Here is a 26798-nt window from a genome sequence, read left to right as displayed (position 1 = left end):
TGGGGTCTGTGGGAGGATCATCACAGCTTCCCTGGCTCTGGCAGGGTCAGCCCGGGCTGGGCAGCTCCACTGAGGCTGACTGGAGAGGGGCTGTGGGGTCCAGGATGGTTTTGTTTAAAGAACTGTCCCTGGGAAAGTACTTCTACAGCCCAGACTCAAATCCCTGGTCCTGCTGCTGTTCCCTCTCCCGATCACCCACAGCTCCTCCTCATCTTCAGGAGATGGGCTGAAGGCTATGGATGCAAGTGGATCCCTCCTTGGGCACCATCCCCTCTCATCACACCCAGCTCTGCCTTCGGCAGGAGGAATGAGAAGAGCTGTTTCCAGGGCAGAGCTGCCCTGTGCTGGTGGTGTGGGGCTGCCCGGGGGTTTTCTCCGTGACCTTGGTCACCCAGACACTCCTGGGCCTGCCCTCCATCCTTCATCTCACCTACTGCGGGGCTGTCGTTCCTGAGATGTCTGTGTGGTCTCCACCTGATAAAGCTTCAGGTGTTAGGTACTGCTAACTCAGAAAGCGCCAAGTCATTGCCACAAGGGGTAATGGTTTTAAACTAAAAGAGGGCAGATTTGGATTAGATAGTAGGAAGAAATTCTTTTTTCTGCCCAGAGCAGCTGGGAAGCGTTCAAAGCCAGGCTGGACGGGGCTTGGAACAACCTGGTCTAGTGGCAGGTGACCCTGCCCATGGCAGGGGGGTGGAACTGGGTGATCTTTAAGGTCTCTTCTGACCCAAACCTTTCTAGGATTTCTGTCCCCATTAAGCTTTCAAGGTGAAATTCAAGTGGGCGAGGACATGGTCAGGACTTCCCTGCCACGGGGCCATCCTCGCCATCACGGGGAGAGGAAAAGGACCACAGATGTGGTGCAGAAAGCGACAGAATGGCTCGCCTCTGCCTGTTCTGCCCCCAAACCAGACCTGGGCATATCAGCTCTCCTTAACAAATGAGAACTCAGGCTCTGCCCTCTCACTTAGCCAGGGGGCTATAGCTGCCTGCCGGGCAGCTCCCAGGGGCTATCTCGGCGCATGGCAGGCTGCTCGCTCACAGTTCAAATACCTCCGAGCATCCAGGCTCACGCAGAAATTCGCTTTCCTCTCCGAGATTTCAGGTAAAAGCTAGCTTCCAAGGGATGTACAAGGTATCAGAGGGCAGGATGGAAATGCAGGGGGAAATACAGGGGAGATGGCTGCTGACAGAAGTGTGAGGGCATCCAGAAACAAGCAAAAGCAATCCCACCAGCAGAGACAAGAGAGAAACAAAGCGTTACCTTGCAAGGATATAAAGTGTTTGGAAGAGATCTGATCTTCCATGAAGTTACCTGAGAGTGTAATTTCATATGTGCTACCAAAATAGACTGCAGAGCAGTTAATGTGTTTAGATTATCTAAATTGCTTAACAAGAAAGTCAATAATGTAAGTAGAAATTAAATCAAGTCAGAGCTAGGCCAACAAACGGTGGGGAGATTTCTTGCAGCTGCAGAAGGCAGCGCCCTTCTCCCCCCACCTTCTCCACCCCGGGTCAGACACTGGGTTTAGCTACAGCTCTGTCTCCCCACAACAGACCCACAGGCTTCCGTCAATTAATGCTCTCTCAATGAGATTGTAGCTGAATCTCTCACGTTTTAGCATTGCTGGTTACTTGGCCTGATGGAAGGGGCTCCCTGCTCCCTCAGGGAACGGGAGAGATGGGGGCGGGGGATTTATATCCTGTGCAGTGGCACAGTCCGGACCAAACGGCAAACCCACACCAGCAACACCATGCTCTTCTCAACAGGGATTTGCAAGATGCAAAAGGGAAAAGGGAAACCGAGTCACAGCCTGCACACACACACGTACACACACGCGCTACTTAAAGTGGTGCGCAGAGACCTTTGCTGATGTGCCAGGTCCAGGTAGCAAAAAAGATCGGACATCGATGCATAAGCAAAATGAGTGCATGTGTCTGCTTTGCATAAGCGTTATTTGCAATAGGCCACGCATTTACCGCATTTCACCGTCCACTTATGCAAATGCTGCAAGATGTCACATGCCTAGTCAAGGGCCCGATCCTGAAGCACTTACGCCATGAGCAACATCGCTCGTGCAAGTAATCCTCAGCAGGACTACTCCCAAGATTAATGTTACTTATAGCACAAATATTTACAGGATCAAACATGGCTGTGCGAGCTCATCCCTTACAGCCAGGCCAGGCACAAGGAGATGTCCAGTCTAGCATCTCCGCCTCCAGACGGGATGCGTGCTTTAACATCGATGGTGTTTAGCCAGTGCCACCATGTCGTTCTGAGCCTACCTAATTTTTGCATGCATGCACGAAGCCTTTCTTCAAGATTTGACACTCTGTTCTGAAGCTCTTCGTAGTCATAGGCGCCAATCTCTTCCTGGAGTTCGTTTAGAACTGACGTCAGATTCTGGACCTCCTCTTTAAACTGCAATACCAATTTTGCATCGGCTTTGTACTCTTCCAACACTGGTATCAAAGGCCTAAGTTCCTCCATTTTCGCTTTTATTGCCTGCAAGGTTAAAATAAGCTTGGTTCAGTGCTATGCGTGCAAAAATCTGCAACACTCTGCCTTGACCTGGTTGCTTCCTACGTGAGTGCAATGTTCATATCCCACAATTATTATCATTAAAATTATTTTAATTATTTTGGTCCAAATGATGTATTGGAAAGAACATATTAAACAGGCTGCAGAACACCAAAATATTTGGGAAAGGCCTTTATTTGTCATTTTTAGAATGCAACATCTTAGGGTTACATGCTTCAGATCACATACACAAAGAGGTTGTTTTTTTTTTTCTTTCCAAAAAATAAAATGAAATAATATATATATGCATTGACAAGGGTTTCAAACTATTCATGAAATGCATCTACAATTGCATGCAAAGGAAGATCTTGGTTGTGTGGTTCAAGGTTCCTTAGTGAGATATGGTGCTAATTTGGAAAATAATCAAAAAAATAAATGCATGGTGCAAAATGCTCTGTGGCCCTCTTTTCATGGTTACATGGGAGTGAACTGCTTCTTCAGTCACTGCAGCATTGAAAAAACTTGCTTTTAAGTTAGCCCTGTAAGCAAGAAAATGAAATACTGTTGAGGATCTAGCTCACTAACCTGCCTTATATAGATAGCCATTCATAGACAAATACTCTTACGGAACTAAAGAGAAAAAAAAAAAACAAAAACACAAGAGCTCCAAACCACTCACATTTTAATGCTGGCATTAGCAGAAACAAAATGCTGTGCCTGTTATTTAAAATGGTGCTTTGGCAGCAAATTAGACAAAAAATTCCTTACTGTTTTTAGGCATGCTATAAAGAACATAAAAATCAAAGTCATTATCAAATTTATTTTGCAGAAATGAAGACTTTTTTTTTTAAAAAAAGTTAAATGAAGGCCTCGTTTAAAGGCACGGTATGCAGCATTTTGTTGAAGATGCTTTGCTCCAGCAGCTAATGAGTAGACATAAATATGCATGCACCTACCCGTTAATGAAGCATGTTAGTATACACAGTATACCTGGTGCTGCTTAAGCTGCTGCACAGTGGCCAAGTTCACAGCGCTCAGGGCTGTGACATCTGGCAGTCTGCTGAAGCAGCTCGGGGGTGAACGGGATCAGAAATTGGTCCTCAGCCTAATTTCTTCCCTTCCCATCCCCTCCTATTTAAGTCACGAGGCTCTCCCTCCTGCCGTTTGCATGTGGGGAATATATTTATTTTCTTCCCTACCTGCACTTCCCAGTGCAAGCTCCCTGGCAGGCAATGGGGAGGACTGAACTCATCCGAATGGAGGGGATTGAACTCATCAGAATGGAGGGGACAAAAAAATAAAAAAACAAGCCACAAAACCAAAACCAAAACTCATGCTTAAATCAGAAAGATGCTCCTCACATCCAGACTGCAGAGCTAAATTTAGGGTGCTGTGGTAACTGGAGATGGGGAGTGGAGGAGGAGGAGTTGGTGAAAAGTTTTAAAAACCATCTTCCAAGCTTTTTATGATGTAATCTTGGTATTTCAGTATTTAACATATGATTTTAAAAATTCAGCTTTAAAACACCAGCCAGCTGGGTAGCTGCCTGAAAATGAGGATGGGAATCTGCTGGGTGGCTGATCAGAAACCCCCAAATTTCACTAGAAGTCTTCTCAGTTTGTTTTTTATATCTATTAATCTAAAGCACTACTAAAATTTAAGATTCCAAATATTGCTGACAGCCTCTTTTTGGGCAATTTCATTTGTTCTAAATCAAGTTCTCGAAAGTTCAACCATTGCTCGCAATGACAGCTTCATTTAAAAGGCTAATATCTTTACTTCTCGTTTGTACGACACCAGGACACAACACGTATAATCCATCAGAATGTGCTGGCTCTGCTGCCAACATCATTACTTCCAAATTGGACATTCGTGCATCCTTCCAATGTGCCGTTTGCCAGCCCAAGGGCAGCTGCAATTGTTGCACTTTTGGGGTGTTTTTTTTGGGGGGAGGGTTGATTTGTTTGATCGATTGCCCCATCGCTACAACCACCCCAAGGAGGGAAGCAATTTGCTGACACGCGTTGTGGTTTGCCATGTGCTGCAGAAATGGAAATGGAGCCCCAGCTCCTGGCTTTTCCCAAGAAATGGGACCCAGGCATGGCACGGGGAAGGGCTGCCTGGCCATGGAGGGGAACCCACTGTGCCCTGACCTCAGCCGCCCCACGGTCTCCCTGCAGACCCCGCTCTCATAGAGCAATCCTCCGCTGCCTTATTTATGGCACCCAGGTGGTTTGTTGGTATGGGAATGCGGAGTTTTATGCTTTTAACCCATTAAAAAAATGTATTGCGGCTGAGGATGCGATGCCGCAGCCTGGATCTGGCCGTGCTTTGGACAGGAGGGAGCTGCATGGGTGGGCGGCCACCAGCGCCACGTGTGACCAGACCGATGGCTGATGGGGACCAGGACCACAGTCCCGCACGCACCCCACTAAATCCCTGGCCACAGCTTTGTTAGCGGTTTGGAAAACAAACATACCTTAAACTGCCTTGCCAGGTGCTGCTTGTGGCTTTCTTCCACTTGCTTAAATTTTGATTCCAGTCCCCTCATCTGGTTTTCCATCTTCTCAACGTACTGTAGGTCTCTTTGAGTCCGCCTGTCCAACACCTCTATCGACTGGGACATGTTTTGCACCTGTCAGAGGAGAAGGGATTCATTAAGAAGGTGCTTCCTCAGCAGCGCGGCAGCTCCACTTGCATCCCAACCCCGAACACTGACCTTTCCCTACACAGTCACCAAAGCTAAAGGGTAATCAGCCTATGCATTATTTACTAGTTAATCAGCAGCATCTCAATAGTATTATGACCCCACGCTCTAAACCAGAGCAAATTGGTTCCACAAGCATTTATTCTGCTGCGCTGTGGAGAGTAATTTACTAATCACACATGCAAACAAGGGCTGTATTCAAGGCTAAAAAGCATCACTCGCGACAGCCGCTTTGAGAGGCTGGAGCAGCACCCATCATCACGTGAGGAGAGGCTCTTTCTCCTACCACGAGAAATGCTTCTGCCGAGGTGCACATTACCATTTCTCCGTGTACGTAAGCGATGCTGATTGCTTAAGTGCAAACTTTACTCCCAGCTAGTAAAACTTCATTATCCAAACAGCCCTGCTGTTTATACAGCATCTGCCACAACAAATGCAGCTGCAGGTGAGGGCACCCTGAAGCTGGGAAGTACCGCGGGAGCTCCCGCTCCGGTTGGCCCCACTGGTGCCTGCCCACTCGGGTGGTTGTGCTGCGTTGGCATCTTTTCTAGCCGACCGATGCCGCATCCCCGCAGCTCCCCGCGCAGTGCCCATCTGGCCCTGCCGAAGGAATGATGCAAGAAGGTTGGCCAGGCTCATCGTGAGAAAAAGAGCTGAAGGTGTAAGGAGGGGAGGGAAATGATAGCTAGGCTGACCTGATTTTGAAGGCTGGCTGCCATCTGATTTATTAAGACATTCCCTTCGCTCAGTTTTTCAGGCTAGGAGAGGGTAAATGAAGTTCTGACTTAGGCAGGCACCTAAGCACCTATTTAGCATTAAGCAACGGGTGTAATTTAAGGTCTCTGCATCAGGGATGGTTGTGTCTGCACCACGGTTTGTACATTATGGGGCTCAGCCCACGACTGGTGCTCCTGCCACTGCTGTGACACCAGGAATACGACTGTCGGCATCGGTAGCAATGACGCTTGTGCTTCAAATGAATCAGGCATCTGAGCACGCTGCTGCGTCAGGGCCCTCACATTAAAGGCATCCTGATTCAAGTCTCTTTATCTGTGGGTGTCTGAGCAAAACCCAAATGTGAGGCAGTACGGTCCCTGCGGAATCTGCTCCGAGACACTTCCCGGAGCCCCGGCTGCCACATCCGCTCCCGTCTCTGTCCTCACCAAAGCCGAGTGCAGACAGGCTGGGATGGGGAAAGAACGGTGCAAGTGCAAGATTTCCTCCAGCAAATCACACTGGGCTGCTGCGACTTACCTCAAGTGACAGAGCAAGGGGACGGCAGGACATTCGCACGCAGCCAGGTCTTGGAGACTACTTGCTGAAACCAGCATAGGTCAAATGCCAACTTTGGCGTCTGCATCTCTGAAGCGATCAAAATGCCCATTGCTCATGCACAATGACAAGAAAACTAGTACAGGGAATTATTAAAAATGTATGGACAACCTGTATTTCAAAGGCCAACAGTGGGGAAACATTTTGTACAACCAGTACAACTGCTCCAGGGGTCTAACAAGTCTTCCTCAGCAAACGTCAAGCTATTCTCAGTCTCTGAGTCCCAACGCATCACCCAGAGATGAACCAGCACCCATCCTGACTGTCACAAGGACTTGCTGAGGGAGGCATGAGGAGCAGGGAAGAGCAGAACAAAACCCTCGTGGTTTGAAGAGCAAAACTGAGCTGAGTCCAAGCGCATGTATCTCCTGTTCAGCTCCCTGCCCCAGTGGACACAACTGGGTGCTGATTTTTCTGGGCTGGATGTGGAGGAGTTTGGAGATCTCTCTCTACTCTGAGGCAGGAGAAGGGAAGCCTTAGACAAGCACGACTGGTCTGCAAATATTTTTATTCTGGTAATCCAGTCTATCCTTCTTTGAGTCGAGCTGTATCTACATAACCGAATTCTTCCAGTGGGTTGGAATAGGAATGACTGCATAGGGATCATACAAAATTATCTCATTTATTCCACTAATGCCTAACCCCAATGAAAGGCCAAGCTGCAAGTAATCAGAACAGAGCATTTCTGTAATGATACACTGGTACCTGACCCTGCAGGGGCTGAGCAAGGCTATGGGGGGGCTCCTGACACTGCCTCTTGGATGGTGGGGAGGGAGAGACAGACCCTGCTAGGAAATGAATCAGAGCATCTCACTCAGGGTTCTGCGCTAAATCACCTCTGGAGGAGTCTGCCTCTCCCCTGACTGCAGAGGAAATCAGCCTCCTCACACATCTCTAAACTGAGAGACCTAAAATTAGCTGCTGTGCTATTTTGGGGATGCATTTTACAAGTCCAGACTCTTGCCTTGTTGCCCGTATTGTTTTCAACCAGGCAAGATTCTGGGCAGACTTGTAGAAAGTCAGTCTCCATCATTCCTGATCTCTGACAGTAACGTGTGCTTCATCAGCTGAAGATCTACTTGTTTTCCTTCATTAGCATATTACGCCCTTGATCCTGCAAAGTACTTTGGCACAGGATTAGATTTCAATGAGACTGTTCATTGCTTAAATTTAAGCTTGTACGTAAGTGCTTTAATGAACAGAGACCCAAGGATACTTTCTCTCAAATTTCCTCAGCTTCATCCATTAACTGCTATCTTCAAGCATCGGATAAAATGCTTTTTGCCTCCGTTGGTGGAGCACGCAGTCTCAACCCGAAACCTCATTTCCCATCAAGCTAACGTGAGAGAGAGAGACCCGCGATGGCCTTGGGGAAAAGAGTTAATTTTAACATTTGAAATAGAAAATTGATACAAATGGAACTTCCAGTGCTGATTTTGTCGTCTTGTTTGACATCGAGTTGTTTCAGAATGAAACCAGGATAATGGAGAGTCAATACTGGCCTGATGACCCTACTGAGATGTGTATGGTCAAAGCCATGGTTTAGCCCTGCTCAAGCTTCCCTGCAGTTCAGCCTTTTGTGCCAGCTCAGAAAGGGCTGTTCTAAGCCCATCTTCGGGTTTGAACTGGGATGAATTTTTAGTTTTGCGTAGCTGGACAAACCGGTGGAGCAATAGCATGAGGCATCTTGAGGGAGATTTTCATGGTCTACAGGAAGAATGAGCAGAGAGATGGACTCAGCCGATGGACCAGGACACGAAAAGTTCACCTTACAAGGTCTGCAGAAGGCCAAGGGAAGGCTGAGAAGAGGTGTCATTATCCTCCCTAGATACACGTCGGAGTAAATATCAAAGGAACAAAAAGAACTGTTTAATCTGGAAATCAGTGCTGGCAAAGAATAAGAAATGGCAGGGAACCAAAAATGGTTTAACCATCAGAGGAGGAAGTTCTCCCAGATAACAGGGCCAAAAAACCCAAATAAAAATCCGCTTGAAGTTAAAACATAATCTGCTTATGAACAGGATTTAGGTGATGTCTTGGTTTGGATGCAGTCCAAGAACTGGACTCAGCACCTGACACATATAAGGCTGGAAGGACTCCGTGTACTCCAGCCAGGGATGAGCTCAGCCACCTCGGTGTCAAAACAGGGGCTGAACAGTTTGTGCGGTGGCGAGCAGACCTGGCTCACCTCACCTCACTTAACACCTGCTCTGGACACTGACAGGGTGCCCAGGATTCACTCGCAGTTGCTCAGCATATGCCTGTGCCCATGAGTTGAGTGTAGATGGGGTCTCGGCACCTTTGAACCACAAAGCACACTCAGCTGCCGAAGCCTCCGTGTGCAGATTTTCACTGAAGATGCTATAATTGGTTTGTTACACACACACACACACACACACACACACACAAATGCAGCTCATTTCTTGCCTGTAAAAGCAACACCTTATGATTTCTGTAAGTGACTGCCAGGTCTCCTCCTTTGAAAATCCAAACACAATTACCTTTTTGACACATTACGCTTCTTCATCTGCTAGCAGAGAGAAATCAGGAGATGCGAGTTTTCCCATCGCAAAGCTAGAGTTAAAATGTCAAATGAGGGAAGGAGTTTTCAGGTTTGAAATCCTTCCTGGGAAGCTGGAAGCTCTTCTCTGCGGTTGCATTTTCCTATAGGGATTATCATTTCAGCCTTCATCAAGCTCAGATGTCTGGCACTAAGAGCCTATTCTTTATTTGGGGGTTTTCATATAGGTTAGCGTAGGAGTGAGATGCAGACAGATTAGCAAGGCAGGTAACATATCCCCAGAACACATGCCATGAAATACTGCTCCTCCCTCACTTTATCCATTGGCAGGCAGGGAGCTGAAGGGAAAAATCACAGAGCACTTAAACCCCTCCGCACAGCAACCAATGTTATCCCAGGCCTCGTACGCCCAACTCGCCTGTCCATTAGCAGAGGGCACTGGGTCAAATCGTGCTGGTTTAATGCCTATGAGCAGTTCTGGGAACACGATGGATCTCGGATCTATGTCGGCTGCTAATATAACGCCTGCTGCCTCTTAGACAAATGTGCTGTTGGACCGATTGCCGTTATTGCTTAGAGAAATAAAAGCTTGAGTGGGATTATTTTTAGATGCCTCTGACATATCAACAAAGCATTTTAGGGCTAAATGTTTCCTGCCTCACTTTATTGTCCTTATCACATAGGAAAAACAGTTAAGTGTAGGTTTAATATTGTTATGAGTGACTAATACATCAACTTCCCGAAAGCAGCAGGATAAAAATCATTTCATCACGCTCAAAACACGCCAACAGAGCATTAGTGCATGAGGGATAATTACATATCCAGCACAGGAGTCCACTTGTATTGTAAAGAGGAGCACCATTTCACATGAAACAGCATTTCTTCAGTGAAATCTATTATCTGGAAATTTTTTTTGTTATCAGGAATGTTTCCCTAATGAGATTCTTTGATCTCCTTGGACAGCAGACTATTAAAAACTAATCAAGTGGATGTCAACATTAGAAAGAAAACCACTAACTGTCATTTCTGTGCTATTTGACGTCGACAGCTTGTACTGTTTTATTCGACCTTTTTAATATCAGCTTGGCTAGGAATGCATGGGCTTTGGATTTTTAATTCTATCTTCTCTCATCTTTTTGAGGCTCATCCTTTGAAACTGCTTGTGTTAATGTAATGAAAAAAATCAGTAAATTACATCTTTTCTTATTAGTAGTATTTTAAGTGATACGGTCCAATATCATCGCTTTTATCTCAGCAGTTTTAACCTAACCTCAGGCCAGGGTCCTTTTTCCTCTGTGCTTCAGAAACACTTAAGAGATTTATATTCCCAACTGCGGCTTACTATTTCCCACCACACGCATGGGGACAACTACAGCATGCGAGGGCTGGGTCCATCTTCCCTGGAAACCAAGGAGCACGCCAGCTCGCTCGGGTTTTTACCCCCAATGTCATGCCAAACCAACCACCTTTCCCAGAAGCGGTCAACCGTTACCTTTTCTAATAGTTGTCTCAGCTGCTTTGTCCTGGCATCACGCGAGCACATCGTCTGTTGAGGTGCCACCACTGTGCATATACAACGTCCCTCGCTATCTTGGGCAGAGCTGTAGACCTGCCAGCTTTCCTCTGGGTTGGTAGGCAACACCTAATTAACACAGGGAAAGATGGGTTAAGTAAATGGGGGGAGGCCTGGCAGGGGCATGGGAGGTGAAGGGAGCTGAGCGGCAGCAGGATGGATGTGGCAGATACTGGAGCTGTGCTGGAAGCCGAGGGAGGCTCCTCTGAGGGCCCCAGCTGGCAAAATTCACTTGTAATGCAAAAATATGGATTGGGGACAAATAAAAGAAGGGTCTGAAAAGGAGAGCGAGATCCGAAGCAAGAAGGCAACGCAAGTGGGAAAGCATGAACATAGGGAAAGCCACGATGCTGCAAGGGTTGTAGCATGCTGTACGACACAGAGCGTACTGGGGGGGGGGGGAACCCACTGCCTGGCTGTCGTTATGAGGCACTTGACTTCTCCTTGACACTGTGAGAAGGATGTGCCTGAGCTACCAGTGAGGATACGGTGTCCTGGCTGAGGGCTGAGCAGTGATCAATGTGCCCCTGCAGAGCTCTCCTGGATCCGGCAGCAGGAAAATCAGCCTTCCTGGGTAAACGGACCTCGGGAGTTACATTTCCCCCCTCCTCTGCCAGACTCTCCTGGGGATGCGGAGGTTCACCAGACAGCCATCCCCTCCCGATGTTCTGCGGGTCCCAGGCAGGGAAAGCCCAGCACCGCTCCTGCGAAGCACGCCAGCAAAGAAGGGATGCGGTCCAGAGGGTACGACTGTCGGAGCTTCCAGGACACAGCGCAGACAGGGAGCCCAGCCACAACCACTACATTCCCAACCCTCCGCGTGCCCCCCGTGCTCTCCAGACCCCTCTGATCTCAATTTTCCTTTGATCTCGCAGCACTTTGCAAAATAGAGTATTTAATCACAATTCGGGCTCTGAGCGCTTTGAAGGTACCACCAATGTGTTGCCCACCAGGGCATATTCTTTCTGCTATTTCAATACATTGCAAATCACCTTGCGAATACCCATCTTGACAGACATGCACCGAGAGAGCCAGCTAAGGCAGACAGACAGCCGATTTGATTCTCTAGCTAAAACAATCAGGGGAAACAAAATAATAAATGGGTATTGTCATCCCTGGTAAGATGGGGGAAAAAAAATCCCAGCTTCATTCACAACCAGCGGAACCACTACACGAAATACTCGTCTGGAGAGAGCGGAACTGTAATACCTTTGCTCGTTTGGAAGGCACAAGCATGCAGCCTGGAGGCGAAAGGTGCCCGTTTTATCCTGGGAAGGGAAGGCAGCCAGAAGGATTTTTTTTCCTTAGCCATTTCCAAAGTGGCAGGACCAGGCACTGTCCCAGCCCTCCGGCAAAACAGGGACAGGAACCATACGGCGCGACCAAATTACACCGCATGTTCTCCGCTGCATTTCCCATCGCGTTAACGACTATTGATTAAAGGCAGGGAAGCCACCGGGCTTCGCACCTGCCGTCCCAGCCCGCTTCGCCCCACCACTACCAAGAGGCGAGGAGGGAAACTTTGCAACCCTTTGGCTGATGGCACGGCGGGTGTTGGGGGGCACCCGGGGCGCCCCCAGCCCAGGGCTAGGGATGGCTAAACTCGAGAGCTGGAGGAGGGATGCTCCCTGCATCGCGACCCCAGTCCTGCCAGCCCCCACCCCCCCCGCACCGCCGTGACACTGCCCTCCGTGCCTGCACAGCCTCGGGGGGGCACTTTGCAAGCGATGCCCCCGTATCACCCCGAGGGGCGGCAGCCCTGCCTCTCCCCGGGGAGCTGCTCTCTGCAGCCGGGGGGGTCCCGCCGGGGCTGCCGCCGGGAGGGGGGGCGGCAGCGACGGAGTCAGACCGCCGGGGATGCCCCGGGGGTACGGGGCGGGGACGACACCCGGGCAAGGAGGGATTTAGGCAGCCCGGGGGACACCCAGGCGAGGGGGCACCGGGAGGCAGGGATGCTCCGGGCGGCCCCCCCACCCCACCCCGTGGCTTCACCGTCCCCTGCCCGTCCCCCCGTCCCCGCCCCGCACTTACTCCCGTGCTGCGATCCAAGGTGCCGCCCGTGGCCGCCGTGAGTTTGGTGGTGTTGAGCCCCACGAGGGAGGGCAGCGTCTGCGACATCCAGTTGGTGATCATGGCCATGGTGCTGAGGACGACTCCAATCTTGAGTAAAGGCACAGACATGTCTGCGGGGGGGGGCGCCAGGCACCCTTCATTCTGCACCGGCGCCGGGCTCCATGCCGCTGGGGACGGGCTGCGCCAGCCGCCCGGCCGCCGCCGCCGCTCGCCGCCGGCCCATCGTCCGCCGCCGCCCCGCCGCGGCCCTGCCCGGCGCTGGCGATGGTGCTGCCCGTGTCGGTGTAGCCGGTGTGGCCGGTGCCGGTGTGGCCGGTGCCGGAGCGGCGCTGCCTCCCTGCGCCCGCCGCCGCCGGGCGCGCCCCAGCCGGAGCGGAGCGAGGGGCTGCAGGAGGCGGGTCCGGGGCGGGACGGGACCGGGGCGGGGGGGAGGGAGGGGCGAGGGGGGTGCCCAGCCAGCCGGAGCGACTGCGGGTGGGCGGGCGGGGGAGAGGGAGGGGAGAAGGGATTTGGGGATGGGGGAGCGGAGGGGAGGAGATTTGGGGAGGGGAAAAAATCGGGGGAGGGGAAAAAATCGGGGGGGGGGGGCGGGGGAGAGGTTTAGGAGAGGGGGAGAGGAGGGAAGCAAAAGATTTGGGGAGAGAGAAAAGACTTGGGGAGAGGGAAAGATAATTGGGAGGGGGGGGCGGCGAGGTATTTGGGAAAGGGGGAGAGAAGGAGGGGGGAAAAGATTTTGGGAGAGGGGATAAAATTTGGGCCAAAGGGTATTTGGGGAAGGGGGAGCGGAGGGAAGGAGGGGGAGAAAAGATTTGGGGAGAGGGGAAAGACTTGAGGAGAGATTTGGGGAGGGAAAGGGAATTTTTTGGAGGGTGGGGAGGTTTGGGGAAGGGGGAGCGGAGGGAAGGAGAGGAGAAAAGATTGGGGGAGAAGAGATTTGAGGAGAGGCGGAAAGGCTTGGGGAAGGGAGAGAAAGATTTGGGGAGAGTGGAAAAGATTTGGGAAGGGAGGGGAAAAAATTGGGGACAGGGAAAAAGATTTGAGGAGACGGGAAAATCTGGTGGGGTGGGGAAAGGAGTCGGGGGAGGCGGCCAAGCCGCGGTGCTGGGGGGGCGGTGCGGACCGGGGCCGGGGGCGGCTCCCCCGCTGCGGCGCGGCACTGCGGCGCCCCCTGGCGGCGGCGGCGGGTGCGGCGCTGTGCGGGTCGGGGGGCGCACGGCCGCGGGGCAGCGCCGTGCGGGGGGCGCAGCTTCTCCCGGGGACAAAGGGGAGCTGCTGCCAGGCAGGGCAGCCGGGCGCAGCGTTCCCTGCTGGGGGGCACGCAGGGGCTGCACCGCTCCCGCGCAAATCCACGAGGTGTTGGGACCGTGGTGGAGCACCGGGTGGTCCCAGGACCTGTGGGCTTCCCGGGCTGTGGGTGGTCAGAGCATCCCCCACAACCCCGCTGGCCCCCTCGCCACGCTCTGCAACCACAGCCCTCCATCAGCGCCAGGGACCACATACGCCTGAGTGCAACCAAAATGCCCTGGCAACTCTGCCTGCCTGCAAGCTGGCAGCCCCCCCATTCCTGCCCCTGCGCCATTCCTGCCCCATTCCTGCCCCTGCGCCATTCCTGCCCCATTCCTGCCCCATTCCTGCCCCTGCCCCATTCCTGCCCCATTCCTGCCCCTGCCCCATTCCTGCCCCAGCCCTGCTCCTGCCTCATTCCCAGCGGGCAGGGCTGCATGGACAGGAGAGATGGGACAGTGTCAGGTGCTGCCTGAATGTCCCACCCCAGAGTTCGAAGAAGACCCTGGGCTTTCTGTGGCTGCTGTGGCTCTGAAGCAAACCCTGCTGAGGAGCCCTGTGGGCTGTTACACTGCAAACAGCATACAGCCCGTCTGTATGGCCTGGCACATAGTCTGCAGCGAGATGGAGCTTGTTCACAGCTCAGGTTTCCTGAAGGCATCTGCAGAACTGTCCTGATGGCTTCAGAACCAAAGTCTCTGACCAACAGAGGTCTGTAGTTCCTTGCCTGTCCCTTCCTCAGTGAACTTTTAAACACCCTGTGCAAAGCAGATTATGAAATGAATCCCCTGGCCCTCTCCAGAGGATATAAGTGACACCCCTCGCTCTGCTGGCACACCACCAGCCTCAGCATGTTGCTGCAGCCACCACGGCCCTGCTCCAGGAGACCCTGCACTGTTTGGTGGCCCCACCATGCCCAGCCTGGCCAGTCCATGGGAGTCACCACATTCCCACTGTAGTCTGACCAGTCCAGCCCCAAACCTGCCCCCTCCAGAGTTGCTCTTCCGATGGCATGGCTCCCTGGGGTCGTAGGTCTCACTTCCCCCGTTCCCCAGAAGCTGGGTGGGCTACAGCTGAGAGGGCGCTGAGGGGTGCCTCAAGGTCTTGACCCACCAGTACTTCCTTGCCATACAGCATCCAGGCTGGTGTTTGGAGCCAGTCCCAACTGGGGAAGCAGGGACCTGTGCCCTGAAATGCAATTGCTGCCAAGCTGGCCTGCCCCACCTTAATGGGACCTTACCCCTTGCTGGGGACCTGGCCCTTGGTGTGGGATCATCCCAGCGCCCCCCAGCACTGCTGCTCTGGGCAAAGGGAGCGGGGACCAGCAACAGCCAAGTGGAGCTGTTTCTGCAGAGAGCGCTGGGGAGTTTCTGCAAAGCACTGAAATGAAAGCACATTTAGCAAGTCCACCAGGTGGAGAAAAAGAGATGAGTTAGAGTAGGAGCGCTGATGCCAGGTTGGATCATGTCCCTCCAACAAGGCGACGGCAGAACCAGGCACTGGCAGCTGGGAGGCAGCGGCTGGTGCATGTCACAGGCTGCAGCAGCTGAAATGCCATTCCCTTCCCTTGCTTGCCAGCACCCTCGGATCGTGTCACCCCTGCTCTTTCCCCCTGCTCAGGACAGATCAGCTCGAATCCGGGTAGATCAGCCAGCTGAAGGTCCATCTGCTGCAAAATCAGTCAGAAAACACTCCTGCCCTCCGAATCAGACGCTCTCCTGCCAAGGGCTCCCAAAGTAGATATACTTTTTCCACCCCATGAAATTGGCTTCACCCAGCCCAGGCACCAAGCTCCTTTCCATGGCAAAACGACTGTCAGGTTGTGCCTGAGAAGCTCAGCATCAAGGAGGTGTTTCAGGCTGTGGCTGTAGGAACAGGTTCGTTAGGAAAAAGCCTGGGATGGTTTCCATTTTTTAGAATAAATCAGAGCTCCCCGTTCTGTTCCTGTTCCGCCTGTTCTGCTCTAACAGGTGCTTGTGCTGTGCCCAGCACTGGAGCAGCCGAGACCCCGATTGCTTGTCTGATTTCATACCATATAAAACACTTGGTTGCAACGCTTAAATCATCTTCATGTGCATCTTGAAACTGCGTTTGTAAGTAAAGTTTCTCTCTTGTATTTGCCTACTTCAAACACATACAAAGGCAATTAGATCTACGGATACTTTATTATTTAAAATGGTATTCAGTGGGGTAAGGAGCACTCCTTTGCCTTGCTCTGGATTCCACCTGGACTAAAGAAAGACTAATTTCCTACCAGTGCACACAGCTAATTTCATTTGTATGCCCTTCAAATGCCTTGCAATGATTAAAGGTTCTTCAGATGGGGACAGCAAGGCACAGAGAGAGGAGCACCAGCCACAAATCCCTGCTAAGGAGGGGGCCTATTCCCGGGAATCTTTGCAGGGAGGGTCTGTAGGCAGGGGGAGGCTGGGCTCTGGCCACAGCAGTCAGCGGAGCTGCTCCGCTTCCCCGGAGCAAACCCCTTTGTGCCAGCTGAATGAAGGGCTATGCGTGTAATAACAGAGGAGAAAAAAATCCAGACTATTTTCTTTCTGTCTCTTGCTTCCAGTGTTTGTGAAATAGCCAAAAGCAGCAGTTTTGGGGGAGTCTTTGCTGGTAAGGTAAAGGGAGTTATGACAGGGATATCAAGGGATCGGCTGCTCTTCCAGACATTTTCAGAAAGTTCAGTGACTTGATACATTAATGACCTGTGCCAGGAGCAGGATGGCCCTGAGCCCGCGGGGTAAAGCCCATGCTGGCAGAGGGCCATGTCCATGTCCCCGTCAGCTGGTCCAAAGCAGAGACCTGACAAAGAAGAGGCTCCCAGAAATGCTGCTGTTCCCCTTTTTTAGGGGCGAAGGGAAGAGACAGTGGCTGCTGCTGTGCAATGAGATGCTGCTGGTCACCCTGTGCTGTGCTGTCATGGGCGTCAAGCAAGAAAATTACTTTTGTCATCTCGGTGTCTGAAGCAGGTGTTGTGCAATCATGGAAACCTCTTCCCTACCCTAATGATCTCTCTGGTTTTAGAAGGCCAGCACGGCAACGAAAGAAAACATAGCAAAAAAACAGTAAGGACATGAACCTGATGTGGGAGACCTGACATTGCCTTTACCCATGCTAGAGCATATCAGAAGAAATGCCAGCGAAAGCAAGGAGAAGACTCAGATGACTCTTTTTGACCCGATGGCATTCACTGATGGGCCTTTCCAGCACCAAGCAGGATCTCGCTCTTGAAGAGCAACTTTCCAGCATAACGTCTGCAGAAGTCTCTTCAGTACCAGTTTTGCTGAACTGGCTGAGTTCATCTGTCTCCTGACCACTTCGGGGTTTTTTTTGCACAAGGCATTGCCTTGAAAAAAAACCCTCATGATGGCATTGAGTTTTTCTTGTCCTGATGTGCTTGCTACAGCCACCCTCCCCACAAGAGCAGAGGCTGCAGAGACCTCTCAATGCCTCTCCCACTGTAAGCAGAGAGTAAACAGCAGGGAAAGATGTCCAGTGAGAAAACAAAAGATCCTCTTTGCATGCATGTATTCTGAGCAGAGAAAGAGGAGGAATGCTAGATAAAAGCAAAGAACAGGGTCTTCCGAAATAGCTACTTAGTGGAAAATTCCGCTGCTGGGAAGTGGTAATGCAAAATGTGACTGTCTGCCTAAAAGAGATCTGCAAGGGTCAAGGTTTGCAAATAGGGCCAATTCCTCTGTACGGTGAGTGTGTAAGCGTGTGAGTGTGCAGGACATGACGGTCATTGTCTCCCTCTCCTGGCTGGTTCAGAGAAGAGGTGCTGAAGTTTCTGGTGCTCGCAAGTTTTCGTGGGGATGGTGCCCATGGACCCCAGTCAGACGGGACTCGTATTGGCTGCATGGTGAGAGGAAGCGAGCTGCTTTAATACACATACACCCGTATTTTAACAGCCTCAACTCTTGCTGGTGCTCCAAGCTGGCTCAGTAAATGCTGGAGGCATCTCAGCTAACACCCGACATCTACAGTGAGGAGGATGTGTCTGTCCAGCTGAGCTGCCTGCCCAGTGGACTGTCCCAGGCACCTTCCCAGGGCTGGCAGCTCCTGTTCTGGGAGCACAGGACTCAGTAATTTGGCAGGGCTCTCAGGCGTGCCCTAGGATGACTCTGTGGTGCCTGGGACAGCCCATACTCCAGCTCTTTCCAGCTCCTTCTCTCTGCACTGGAGACCCATGAGATGTGCTGTGCCCTCTGGCCAGGGGCTGCAGGAAAAGTCTGCCCTTTCCAGAAGGACCTTACTATGTAACTCCAGGGATCCTCCTTAGATGCTTGGACTAGGTGACTTTTCTCCAGATCTCCCTCCTGTAGTTGATGGAGGGGCTCTGAACCTCTTGGAGGACTCTCTGCCTCCACTGACTCTTTCGCATCCCTTCCGGAGCCCTGGCTGATGCTGGGCTGCCAGAGTCCCTATTGCTGCCCTGCTGCCAGGTGCTGCTGCACTTGCAAAGGAGCATGGACCGCACGGAGGCAAGCTGCAGGGTGGGAAGGACCACCTCTGTCACGCACAGATGGGACAGCACCCCAGGAACCAGGGTGAGGGGCTGCCCTCCCTGCCACTGCACAGCACATTTGGCAGCTGAAGGCCATGGGGATGCCGAGCAGCTCTGCGTGGGGGTCCCTGCAGCGGGGCTCAAGGCTGAGGGTAAGGAGCTGCCAGTACAGCCCAGCCCTGCCTGCACAGCAGGCTCAGACCAGGGCTTCCAGCCCACCCCAGCACCGCACGGGTGGTCACTGCGCCCCTCAGCTCTCTGCCCAGCACCGCAGACATAGGGAGGGAGAGCCCTGGACTCTGCTTTTAAGAGAAGGACGACATTCCTCATCCCTCTCTCAACTCAGTAGATGTTCCCCCTCTTCCCTCGCATTCCTCGTTTCCTGGGCTTGTGGCAGGAGGTATCCGAAATCCCTTTGCACCAGTCTGTGGGCAGCAGGAGGGCTGTGAACAGCGCCAGGCAGGAGAGGCACCCCACCTACCCTGGTACCCACCTACCCTGGCATCCCACCTACCCTGACAGGCAGTGTGGGCAACTTCATCCTCATTAAGGAACATACACTTTGTACCCTCATCACCTTTGGAGCGTGGGACAATCTTCTGTTGCATTTGCCGTGGGGCATCTGTCCCTCAGCAGGTCACAACTGCCACAGCAATACCAGGTTTCCCTGATTTTTTGCTCTAACTTCCAAATGTCCTTGCTTTTTTCCCTGTTCTTTGTCACTATCTGTGCAACCATCATTCACACAAGCCTCAGTCCTGGAGCTGGACCCTATCACCTCAGCACTGTACCAATGCAAAGCAAACACTTCCCCTCCCACCATGGGGAGGGTATGGATGGACAGACAGGGAAAGCGAAGGAGGGAAAGAAAATGGGAATTAAAGACCCCAAAGTGCTTTGCAAAGAGTGACCACGATGCTGCAGGTCACTGCCAGCTCCTGGTGGGACTTTGTGTGAAACTCCCCGTGCCTGGTGCTGCACTTGGCTCCAGGAGTGGCCACGTTTTGGGATCAGACAGCCCAACATGCTCCAGAAAATTAACCCCCAGCTACAGACACTGGCACTGCTCGTCCGCACGCCAAACGCTTTGCAACCTTTCCTTTCGTTATCCTCACGGAGAGCAGAAACACCCTGTAGCAGAAAGAACACACTTCTTATGTTACACTGGAACAGAATAACCCCCCCTTGCAAGTCTTCACTAAATCTGTGTTTAGCTGTAGCTGCTCTTGACATTAAACCCATGCTCCAACAGCCAGTGCCAATACATGTCAGAGCCTCTGGGCTAGAGCAGAGCCCATTAAAGTCGGCGCAGGTTTCACGGGTGCGTCAGTGGGTTCCTGTTACTCGGATGTTTTGGTTAGGGATGATGATTTTTTTTGGCATTTTTCCCTGGGTCTGTTGCCCGCCTCCAGCCAGAAAGTGCCTTTGCACTGAACACTTGTTCTGCGTGTTGCTTGCTAGAAAACACAGCGGTACTCCAGGGTCGCTCACTGCTGTGCACTCCTGGACCGAGGGCTGACGCATGCTATTGCCCCATTATCTTTCCAGGAGGTATTTTGCATTTTGGTTGCTTTGAATGCTGCCTTCCGGCATCCCCACGGGATGGGGACTGAGAACCAGGACCTGGGTCCCGAACAAGGAGAAAGCTTCCCAGGGCCAAAACCCAGGACAAAGCCAGTACAGAGGCTGGGACCAGGGCTTCTATGCTCAGCTCCGGCAGGGCAGTAGCAAGCAATAGCTACAGTCTACAAAGGAAGGAAAATGAGGACTTTTAGGTGTTCTTCCTCTACAACCAGGATTTGCTGACTCTAAGACACATCTCAGGCTTTGTGCCTCAGTTTCCCCAAGTGCATCTTCCCCTTTCTGGAGGAATGCTTGACTGACTCAACCCTTCAGGTATCCATCCCCCTGCCCATCCCAATGTCCCAAAGAGCCTGGCTGAGGCACCTGCAGGCAACAAATCCCAGAGGTACACTCCTTGAGTGTCCCTGTCCCTGCCTCGTTCCCTTTTGTTCACAGTTTAATCACAGCAGAGCAAAATCAATGCTTATCACTCATAACTCAAGAATTAGCTTCTTCCACTGACAACGCAGTCTACAGCCTTCATCTATCTAATTCACTCGGATAGTAATTAGTTTTGTATTACTTTACGTAGTGATGCTAATACTGATTACAAGGCCTGATAACTTGAGTAATAAATATGACCCAGGGCTGAAAATTACCTTTCTTTTTTATTGGTTAAAGCTGAAGTTAGTGAAATGAGACACAAATTGGTTTATGAGATGAGGCAGCTGCTGCCTGTTACAGGCTGCAGATTCGCAGCTTAATCCTACTAGTTTCCATGTGTCTCCCTGACAGGGGAGGGAAGAGCTCAGGCACCAAACTGGGCACTGGTAAGTCCCCCATGGATGGAAGGGAACCGGAACTGGGCTGGGTGCTGCTGGGTGCTGGGGTAGTGGGGCACGGGCAGTGTGCATCCCTGGTAGCTCTTTCCCTTCCCTGAAAATAGCCCCAAAAGGGACCTGACATGCTTTTAGGAAAATCAACGGTGAAATTGGTTTTGTTTCTTTTTTTCCCCTCCCCTTGTAGAAGCCCTAAATGTTTAACAACTGCCTGCTCCAGGAAGGTATTCCTTCCTCTGTGGTTTCAATGATTACCGGGTAAGTGGATGTCATAGCACTGAGCTGCCCCACTCTGCAATTGCAAAACTTTGAGGAATGCAAAGAGGCTTTCACTGATAATACCCCAGCAGCTCGCCAGCAAGCACAAGGCATGACAAAGAGATGGGTTGGACAGACAGACAGACAAGCAGGCAGCATCCTAGACCCTTTCTGCCGATACCCCTGGCTTTACTACACTGTCCCAAATCCTCTGCCCTTCTGGCAGTTCTACCTTTCTGCACATGACAAGCAGATCCTTAGAGAGCGTAAGTTGGCTCTGAGCCTTCATGGCCACCACGAGAGCTGCCCTGAGTTTCACCGAGCAGATGACAAGGAGAGAAAGCCCCGTGCTTTGCCCAGGAACCCCTCTGCCCAGAGCTGCACGCGCAGCCAGAGCCAGGGTGCTGTACCCCAGGGTGCCCGGAGCAGCAGCTCTGCCCCTCCCCCCTATCCCACACCCAGCCGCTCAACCCAGCCAAAATAACATCGTTTCAGGTTTTGATCACTGACCTGTGCAGAGCCAAGGCAAGGCACAAAACAAATCAGGAGACTTTGGCAGCTAGAAGAAATGCCAAAGCATTGTGCAGGTCTTGCTCTGCAGCCAGGGCTCCTGTCACCCCCCTTGGCCCTCCCTGCCTGGGGCACACAGGAACTGAGGGGCGGGCAGGGGCTTCTGCAAAGGACTGGGATGTGGGGGGCGCCTGGGGGCAGCTCTCACCTTGTCTCACACACAGAAAACTACCATCCACCTGAGACAGGTCTCAAAGCCCCTACGAAATCAGCCCGCAGTGTGTGCATCACCCGCGTGCTCCTGCTGGGCATGGGCATCCTGCCTCCCACACGGGGGGACTTCAGAGGATGCTGCAGTACCAGTACCTTGAAGACAACTGCCTTCCCTCCATGAGAAGAGCTTTCCCAGCACCCAGGTGGAAGGACAGCCACGTGCTCACCCCCTCCAGCCCCATTTAACAGCCATCCGTCTCCCCATTTCTTCCTTTCTTGTGTGCTGGCGTGCCAGTGCCACTGCAGAGAGGGAGAGCAGGGGATGGCTGTAGCTTCTGCATTATCAGGGAAAGCTGCCTAAATCAGCAGCCTCTCTCCCCTGAACCTCGATCCCTCCTCCCCCAGCATGGGATCTCTGTAGGGGATGGGAGAGCTTCCACACATGTGATGGAGATATGGATCCGGCACTGAATTAAACGTGGAAGACACTGAGATGGGCGGTGCCTGGGCTGAAAGGCGTATTTGGGGATTGCATCTGGCAGCTGTGCTACAGAAATGAGATGCTAAAACTCCGAAAGGGCTCTGCAGTGCCAAGCAAGTCAGCAGGCACGCTGGCGGGAGAGCTCGGTATGGCCAGTGCGCGGGGCCTGGCAGGACTCAGCTACCTGCAGGCAGCAAAGCCCAGGTAGATGCTGCAAACCAGAACCCAGCCCCGGCGAGGCAGCTCAGCAAAGCCAGGGCTTCAGCAGGGGCTTCTAGCCTCCCACCAGTGGACAGGGATGGGCTGGGAGGAAACTCTGCCAAAGTCAGCCCACAGCGCTCAGCCCCACAGTCCAGAGCAGATTTGCTGCCCATCCCCACCCCGATTTAAAGTTGGTCAAAAAGTTGGAATGCTGCATTTAACAAAAAAAAAAAAAAAGAAAAAAAAAAGAAAGCAAGCAAGGGAAAAAGTAGCCAGGCACAGCAGCATCCTTGGCACAAGAGGTGATAACTCTTTGTCCTTGAAAAACCCCACCAGTGCAGAGCGATGGGGGCTGACGAGGCTGAAAGGGGATGGTGGCAGCCCCTGGGGAGGGGGGTACCACCCTGGTCCCCAGGCTGTGGGTGCACTCCCCGGGGCTGGGCAGGAGGGGAGGCTGGAAGGGCGGCAGGGCAAGGCAGCCCTGCCACACTGCTTGGCCACCATGCTGCCATGGCCCTGGCTGGCCGGGCCCTCGGCTGGGCCGGGTGCGGAGCCAGGAGCCCCTTTTTGCTGATTCCTGAGCAATGCTGGCTGCTTTGTCCAGCGCGGCGCATGCGCACTGCCCGAGCATCCTCTCGCACACAATGGGCTTCTCCTGGGCGCTCACTTGCAGCTCTGGTTCCTTCCCACCCTTCCTCATCCACACGGCTCCTGGATTTCTTTGCTTTCCCCCCCCCCCCTCAAATTACCACCTTCTCATCCTTTCTCTGGAGGGCTCTGTGCAATTAAGGCAGCTCTTGACTTTAGCAGTTTCTTCCTGGGGGCAGCAGAAATACTCTGAGGTGCAAAGCCAAAAGGCTTCAGCTGCTGAAACTTCAGCAATAGGGCAGTGACAGGAGAGAGCATTGTCAGCAGGAGAAAGGAAAAAATAATCTACATAAAGCATCCAGGATGAGAGCCCAGCTGCTAATTGCTCCTACACTAAGAAGCCTCCATTCCCCTCCTATTTATAGCTTCTTTTTCTTTCTTTTTTTGCTCCCAGGCAGCATCACAATTAACCCCACAATCTAGAGCATCCTCTTGCAATTACTTTTCTTCCTTTCTTCAGTGACTGGGAGAAAAAAAAACAACCAAAAGACAACCTTCCTGCCAGTCTCTCACCAATTATCTTAAAGAACTCAAATGGAGTTTTATTTCCACTTGAAAGAGATGGTTTTTGTGTGCCTCCTTTCCTCCCCCCAGCCCCACTACTCACTCAGACCAGGGGCCCGGACAGCAAAGGCAAGCATTAAAATCCAGTAGGGAAAAAAAAAAAAAAAAGGCGGAGGGGGGAGAGGGAGATAAATAAGATGCTCCTCTCTCCCACAAGTCTGTCACAGATGGAACCATCAAGGGACGTTTAAATGTCACCTAAAATCAGCAAAGCTACCCCCACATGAGGAGCTGGTGTGTGTGTGGGGGTGACAGGAGGGACCACCACCCTGCACTCACATCTCGTCCCTGCGGGGACCCGGGACAGGCGGCCCCGAAGTTCGCGGAGCCCGAACCCTGCAGTGGCAGCCCAGCCCGGGGTGGGGGTCCCGCTGCCCCCCCATCCCCCCCGCCCTGCCCGGCAACTTTCCCCGGCCCCCCTCCCCCCCCCCCCCAACTCTCGGGGGTGACCACGCCGGGGCAGCCCCTTCTCTCCCCAGCTGTGGGGTCCGCTCTCAAGCCCCCCAACCTCCCTCCACCCCCCACCTCCCCCCAAGCCCGGAGGGTCCCCCTGCACCGCGGGCTGAGCAAAAGGGGGATGCCCAGGGATGGAGGGGGGGGGGGGGCGCGAAGGTGCAGCTTCCAACCCCAGTTTTCTTTTGTGCTCTCGAGGTTTAATAGAAAATGGCGTTGGGGAGAAAGGGAGAGAAGGGGGGCGGGGGGGGTGGGGTGGGGGAAGCAAGAGAGAAACCTACTTGGGTGAGTTCTGTGCCCATCAGGATGAGGAAGCAGAGGGTCAGGAGCTTGCTTGCCGGTTGCATGTCTCGCACCCCGTTCTAGGCACCTTGCATACAGATCACCTCCCGGGCGAGCCTCCCGAGCCGGTCACCGAGCGCCTCGCTGCCTCCTCGGTCCTTTAGTCTTATTATGATTTTAATTTAAAAAAAAATAATAAATAAATACCACCCAGAAAAAAAAAAAAAAAGACAACCAAATGCACTTAAAAAAAAAATAATATCAGAATGATTTTCCGGGCGGTTCTCAGCACCCCCAGGAAGCAATGCAAGAAATCTGCTCAGCAGAGCCTTCACTTTGCATATTTATTGGGATCCCAGTGTCTCTCCTCTGCTCCCGGTGCTGGCTCTCTGGTAATCTTTTTTTTTTTTTTTTTTTTTTTTTAATGGCTCCCCTGCTCGAAAGACATTTGCGAGGAGAAATTCAACGGAGCACGAAACGATTATCTCTGCTATTGCCAAAAGTTTGCCTTGAAAAGGGGGGTTGATGGGGAGAGGACAGGGATTTAAAAAAAAAAAAAAAAAAAAAAAAGGAATTGGTAGGGCTGGCTACTAGCAGGGGATGGCTGTGGAACAGGATGTGACATCAACTAAGGCGGGGGAAATTTAACTAAACACGGCAAAAGGGAGAGGGGGAAAAGCAGCCTCGGGAGCGGAGCTGGGGGCGAGCCGGGGGTTAACCCCCTCCCCGCCGCTGGGGAGCCGGCCGAGCTGCCCCCATCCCCGGGGGCGTCTGGGATGGGGGGTGCGGAGGGATGTCACACCCTCTCACACCCCCCCGCAAAGTACGAACCCCCACAGATGCCTTCCCAAACCATCCCTCCTGGAGAGCTCTGAGCCACAGCCGCCCCCCCCCCAGGCTCAGACCCAAACTAATTCCAGGCAGCAGGAGCATACGCGCAGCAAGGTGCTCACCCTCTTGCTTTGCAGGGCATCCTGCCTTGCACCCACTGCCAGCACCCTGCTGGGGTCCTGCAGGTGCAGGGGGCTTGGCTGGGGGGGCTGCAGGCAGTGCCCACCCCCCCGTTTTCCCTGTGCCCTTCCCAAGTTCCGTGGGGACTGTTGACCCCTCACTTCTCTCTCCCTGAACGTTTTCCAAACCGCAGTTTTCCCAGCACCTTATAAATACTGTGTAGTCTCCGAGTAGATGGCAATGCATCCTCCTCCTTTTCCAGTGGTGAGAAATGTAATGCAGAACTTCTTAATGATTATTGAATGATTTAATAGAAATCATTTGCTACGTGCTTACAATTACCAGAGGCCCCACAGCAGGGTTTTCCCCACTGATTGCTCATTGCAAAGAGTTTCTTCTTCTGCAGTCGTCTGGAACTGGTTATTACTGGAGCGGGCGATGGGACCTCTGTAGTGATGAGCTGACACAGGGCCTTTTCCAAGTCCAGGGATCACAGAGCACAGCATTCAGCAGAAACCAGGAAATCTGCAGCACGATGAGGCTCAGTGGGGACAAACAGCTGAGAATAAACTGGGAAAAAAAGGCTTCTCATCAGCAAATGTCTGAGGGAAGGCTGCCCTGGCCCTCCTAAGAGCTGGTTTCAGCATCAGCCTGCAGCTCCAGGCAGCCCTTCTCCGGGAAGGGAATCAACATGTTCGTTTAAAGAGAGCTTAGGAAAAGGCAGTCCAGAGAGCAGCTGTGGGAAAGCTTCCATGTCTAACTATCCCACATAGATCTATTGCTAATATACTTCCCTCAGCACCTCCCTTTAAGGTCAATGCTTTATAGCCCATAAAAGCTGAGGACCTTTAAAAAGCATTAAGCTCCCCTTGACTTTATCAGGAGCGGTGCAACGAGGCCAAAAGCATCAGTGGTACAACAGGGTTTGAACACGTCCTCCCCTCGTGCCTTAGAAGGTTGTTTCTTCTACCATGGGCATCGCCTTCTCCCTGGCAGGGATTATAGTGGGACAAAAAATATTCCCCAAAACTAGGGAAAGGAGGGAGGGCTAGCGAGTTACACGTGGCTGTGTTTCTTTGCTGGGTGCATTGTTTAAAGTACCGTCAAAACCCACCTGAGCGGCTTTCTATTAACCCTGTGACACCAGGCAGCACGTGGCTGATACAGGCCAAGATGCTCCGTGTGAGGGCACAGGTGCAGCTGGAGCTCACAGGGCTTAAAATAGATTTGAGAAGTGCAGAAGACTAGCAATGGGAGTTTTGTTCACACAAAAATGTTCAGTGATGAGATCAGCTTCACCTTAGGTTGCTGGGA

At 52.3% G+C, this 26798-nt stretch overlaps 1 protein-coding gene across 2 annotated transcripts in view; it reads right to left on the bottom strand.

Annotated features, from left to right (window-relative positions):
* OLFM1 (olfactomedin 1) overlaps nt 1-25326 on the bottom strand; it is a 34490-nt gene extending 9164 nt beyond the window's left edge. Inside the window, exons 1-4 of one of the 2 annotated variants that reach the window (XM_080400852.1) lie at nt 24533-25326; nt 10574-10723; nt 5001-5156; nt 2287-2506 (exon numbers count right to left, since the gene is read on the bottom strand). In XM_080400852.1, the coding sequence (XP_080256978.1) occupies nt 2287-2506; nt 5001-5156; nt 10574-10723; nt 24533-24598 (592 nt within the window). In that variant the 5' untranslated portion in view covers nt 24599-25326. Of the gene's footprint in view, nt 1-2286; nt 2507-5000; nt 5157-10573; nt 10724-12685; nt 13184-24532 lie in introns of those variants that run through there. The other variant, XM_080400851.1, reaches the window with a different exon arrangement.
* Between the last annotated feature and the right edge of the window lie 1472 nt (nt 25327-26798).

Source organism: Falco punctatus (genome assembly GCF_963210335.1).
Source record: "Falco punctatus genome assembly, chromosome: 9".
NCBI classification, from domain to species: domain Eukaryota; kingdom Metazoa; phylum Chordata; class Aves; order Falconiformes; family Falconidae; genus Falco; species Falco punctatus.
Note: the sequence above shows the minus strand (reverse complement) of the source record. Positions and strands in the feature narration are given on the sequence as shown.